General features: G+C 33.4%; 1 protein-coding gene across 1 annotated transcript; it reads right to left on the reverse strand.

Annotated features, from left to right (window-relative positions):
• Positions 1 to 2,566: 2,566 nt before the first annotated feature.
• LOC133302810 (protein TRM32-like) lies at positions 2,567 to 5,118 on the reverse strand. The gene is made up of 3 exons (XM_061502633.1): positions 4,981 to 5,118; positions 3,448 to 4,879; positions 2,567 to 3,291 (listed from the first exon to the last, which is right to left on the reverse strand). Exons 1-3 carry the CDS (start codon positions 5,116 to 5,118, stop codon positions 2,567 to 2,569), a joined length of 2,295 nt encoding a protein of 764 aa, XP_061358617.1.
• Positions 5,119 to 5,346: the final 228 nt, after the last annotated feature.

Raw genomic sequence — 5,346 nt, forward strand, 5'->3', positions numbered from 1 at the left:
GTAACAACTAATTATGATTATTACCAATCAATTTCACCGTTAGATTGATTATATTGATTCAATGGTTATACTTATTTACATCTTTGTATGGTTATGATTCCCCATATCTAATACTTTATATTTTTTTCACCTTTGTATGATTATGATTCTCTATATTTAAAATTAAATATGGAGAATCATAATCATACACAAAGATGAAAATAAATATAACCGTTGGATGAACACAATCGATCTAACAGTGAAATTAATTGATAGTAATATCGATAGTAACTGTAATTGGTTATTATAATATTCTACCTCGATAAAATATTATATGACATACATGTATTTGGAATTATATAAATAAAATATCCATGCATGCGTTGACATATTTTAGTTAATGGTAATAACAATGATAAAGTAATAGTTTATTAACATACACTGGCGGAGCCGGGTTCCAATTTGAGCACGAGCCAAAAAATTACATGTGTGTTTATTTTTCTTAATTTTAATTAATTCATATCATAATATATTTAAATTGTATTAAATATAGAGCACCTGAGGCCTGAGCAAGCAGCACCAAAAAGAGTTTTAATTTTATTAAATATTTTTAATTTTACTAAAAAATATTTTTTTTTTTTATATAAGTGGAAATTAAACACATAACCTAATACAACTTATTCAAATCTTTCACCAAAATTATTTTTAGTTTTAGATATGACCAATTATAAATGGTAGCCCGGGTCAATTATATTTTAACCTAGGTCAAATTATAATTAATTATATAATTATATATAATAAATACAATTTGTTAAAATTTAGCCCGGGCCGAAGCCACACCCAAGTAATACATAGCTCCGCCATTGTTAACATACATGCCAGTAAGACCTTTCACTTTTAACAATGACCAGAGTTATATTTATAAATTTTTTATTTATAAATTCTTATAAATTATATCATATATTATGGGTAGTACATACTTTACATGGTACAGTTTGTAGGAGTTTGTAAACAAAAAGTTTGTAAATATAACCTATCCCTTTAACAATAACATGATTTGGATTTAAATCCAAGATTCTTAATAAACATTTCCCTTTGTAATAAATCGAAATATATCAGATTTTGGAGGCATATAGCCAGTGTTTAAAAACCTGACCCGGCCATCGACCTAGCCGAGGTCAGGGGTCACGGGTTCAACCGGGGGGTCACGGGATCACTACGCTGACCCGATTTTATATATTAAAAAATATAAATATAAATATATCCTATATGAAAATATTAAAAAACAAACCATCAATCATCAAAAATTCAAAATATACTTAACATAATTCACCAATTACAATCACAAATCAATGTTAGACAACCTAATTAGTGTATCAAGATATCAAAGTATAAAATTCATATTCTAACGGGGTCACTATACTGACCCGGTTCTGCCTCTTTTGAGAAGGTCCATGATAAAGGAAAATATAAAGGAAGTAAGAATGAGTTTTTATTTTTCATCGATGACCGTAAGGATTTCATTTGAATGGGTAAAATTCTTACCAATTGTAAAAGATTCACAACAGCAATGTGAAGATTGAAGACGTCTAGGTTGCTGGGAGAGAAGATAACGATTAGATTTAGGTTTGCAAGCATTTTTATTTTATTTTTTTAATAAAACTATGTTGTCTCATGGAAATATTAAAAAAAAAAAATATGCAGTGACTCTCTTTGACCCCTCTGACCCAGGAGTTACTGAAACCCGACCGGGTTTTGCGGGTTGGAGGGGTCGATATGCATATAAGGTCTAACTTGTGACCCCAACCCTCAAAGGGGAGGGGTCAGGGTTGACCCGGGTCAATCCGGGGGACGAGGTGAGATTTTAAAACACTGCATATAGCATGATATTGGTATTAAAAAGTAAGAGAAAAGTTATATTTACAATCTATTTTAATTTATAATATTTTACAACTATATCTTAATCGTTGATTTTTATCAATCAACGATTATTATTTTCATAAATTAACGCATTAATTAATTATTAATAGATAATAACTGTTGATTGACGGAAATCGGTTAAGATATAGTTGTAAAAAATTATAAATAAGTATAATTTTTTCATCAATTAATGTCTCTACCAATACAGGGAAAGGAAATGAAATCTCAAATATATGTTATTTACATGGAAATTAATCACGCTATGCACCAAAACTCCATGAGCAACTCTACATCACATCTTCCAGACCAGACAATACTACTATGTACAAAATCAATCAATATAGATATGAATCCTATTCCGCTTAACCAAAATGAACGAAAACTAAAACACACTCGAATCAAACTCTAAAATAATTTTTTATTTTATTTTAGATTTCTTTACAGATTTATCTATTAATCCTGACAAGACCACAAGGACGGCAAAAATCTCCTTACCAATGAAGAAAGGCTTCATAATGTATGTGACAAAAACTAGTGCATGTGCTCTCCTGATGCTCTTATATCAGCTAGGAGAATTTCCAGCACAAAAGTGACATAACCATGGTAGAACTAACCAAGCAGCCAGTGTTAAAATGATAATGCATCAATAGAGTCCAAGCAAACTTCATTAGAAGATAATTTCATCTAATAAATCATCAATGATCATCTCCTCTAGTTCAAGTGCTACACACTCCTCTTCATGTTGAAGGTTCATCCAGCCACTTCTTTTTGCCAAATCACGACCCACGACATCATCTAATGTCTGATCTAACTCTGGTCTCAAGCTAAGGTATGAATTAACACTAGTCCATACTTGATTAAGAAGGTAGTTCCCCTTAGGCATTGGATGGAGTCGGTGGTTGAAGGAGAAGGGCCTTGGGAAGTAAGTTGGTGACCTCTCATATATTTCAAGGAGCACCTCGTTAACTAAGTTAAAAATAAGTTGGTGATCATAGGGGTTGATAATCTCTTCTTCAGAGGATTTAATTTCATTGCTCAAAGATGCATCCAAATCCATGAATAAGGAAGGCTTTATTGGCTGGTCTACTGTGTATGGCATTTGAATATTCTCATTTCCCATGAAGCCAGAAAATTCAAGAATGTCTTTCACATATTTGAAATTGGAACCGTTGTCTGCATCTGATTTGAAGAGCAGGAAATGATTGTCATCACTCTTGTTTGTGCCTTCAACAGCTACACTAGCATTTGTGTTGGATAAAGAGTCTGGCAAAGAATATACACTTCCTCCATTTGGTAAATCAGCCTCCAATTCGTCAAATGTAGAGTCTTGGGTATTCAATTCTCCACCTGGTATAATTTGGCCAAAACAATCACCAATTATCTCTGTTGCAGCTGAAAGCATAAGGCTTATATTTAGAGGGTAAAAAATTAACTGCAATATATCATTCAGTGACAGTTTTTTAGTTTGAAAAAAAAATTATCTTCATGATAACATAGCATCTCAAAGAAATAATGTTAGTTTCATGCACATTAACATAAATTTGTTACCTTCTGCATGGCTGGATGTATTGTCTTCACAACTTGTTTCAACAGACGCCATTACCTCCTTGCTAAGATAGGTAGTCATACTTATTTCTTCTTTTTCTTGGGGAAAACTTCCATCTCCCACCGCTGGCTCATATATGTCCTCCCTTTGGTCATAGGTAACTCCTTCATCAATTTTCTCCTCAACCTTATCAGATAAAGGACTAGGATTCACAATTGTGTCACTCCCTTCTACTATTTCTGCAATCTCAGCCTCTTTAAATTGATCAGGTGATTTGTCTGTCTTTAAATGAAGGCTCACTGATTTTCTATGAACCTGATTTTCAGTTTCCACTGTATCATTTGTATCAGAAAGTGCCTCATGTAGAATGAAGCCTAAAAACTCAAGATTAGGCAGAGACAAATTGCTTCTAGAAAACTTATTCTCATTTGACAGTTTTAAGCTTTTAGACTTTGAGCTTTGCCACTTGACTTCTTTTCTGAAGCTTTTCTCAAACAACTGAGTATATCTATCCAGTGATTCATTTAGAGAGGATGTTCTTCGCATGAGGGGAACTTCATGTTTGTTGGAATCATAGTCAGAAGCTTCAGTCTCATTTGAACTTTTATTATTTCTATATTCTTGAATCATGCCATCATCTAAGCTTTGTGAGACCTCTTTCTCATTATTGGGAATGCTATCTTCAGGTGAATCTGTGTGGTGGATTGCTTCGACAGAAGTTTGGTAAGCACTTTTTTTGAATTCCACAAGAGCATGTTTTATCTTCTGTTTTATAACTTTGAATTGATGAAGAACCAATTGATTCCACCCTTTGTGAGTTAATCCTTGAGAGGACCTTGAAGAAATGCTTGGTTTTTGTTCCATGGCACTATCCGCGCCAAGATCACTAACTAAATGCATTGGCTTCTCATAAGAAATATCTTTCACAAAACTGGATGCAGACATTTTTGGTGCTTGAGTACCAGCAAGCAACTTTTCTCCCTTGGGGAAGGCCCAAATTTCATTTTCCTTGTGTTTGAAGGTACTAGAGCTAACTTTTCTCATCTGTGAAGATGCGGTTAAAGGAAATGACCCTGATTTTGTCAATCTTGCTTTGTTTTGAGAAGCTTTATGGAAGTTTTTCCTACCAACGTCTAAGTTTCGTAGAAATTTGACTAATAAATCCTTCTCCACTCTAAATACCTCCAAAACATCAGTACCCTTCTTAAATTTATTGGAGATGTCTTTGTTAAGCTTGTTTGTTTCCATATGCTTTTGGTTAAGGGCAACTTCTGTTGTCTTGCTATCTTTCTCCAGATGAAGTACATACTCACTGCTGGCCTGGTTTTTCCCCGAGTTTTCTTCATTAAACCTTTTTACAGTGTGTGGTTCCTTTTTGCTATTTTTGTGAGAACTTTTGCCTGTGGCACTCAATTTTTCGCCATGTTGCCTGACCTGGTATTTATATTAGATTTAATTACATTATTATACACATATATATCTAAAATTGTTTGTGGCCACGACCTTAAAAATGAGCATGAAGTTTTTGAACTTACCAGGAGGGGTTCTGCTTCTTTAACTCCATATTGCTGGTCTTCATCTTGGTTATGCAAAATGGTTTTTCCCTTATCTGCAGATAGGTTAAAGAGCTTGCTAAGCACGTAAAGTCTTTGGCAGAAGCAAAATGTGGTCATGAATATTCAAGAGAGAAAAATGTCAAGTGATCAGCAAAGCCAGAAAAATGTCTTGAACAAAATCACTATCAGTTTTTCTCTCTATTTTTGAACCGGTTCCTTCATTAAATCAGGACTAACAAATAATTTTTTTTTATTAGACAGGGTGAGTGATATATAACTAATGACATAGTAGTTTGAAGGCTTTCAAAGCATACATAGAATCACCTAAGGTTCCTTGTGTCCTAA

The sequence above is a fragment of the Gastrolobium bilobum genome, unplaced genomic scaffold (genome assembly GCF_033153095.1).
Source record: "Gastrolobium bilobum isolate Gb01-03AN ecotype WA unplaced genomic scaffold, APGP_CSIRO_Gbil_v1 utg30383, whole genome shotgun sequence".
Taxonomy (NCBI): Eukaryota; Viridiplantae; Streptophyta; class Magnoliopsida; order Fabales; family Fabaceae; genus Gastrolobium; species Gastrolobium bilobum.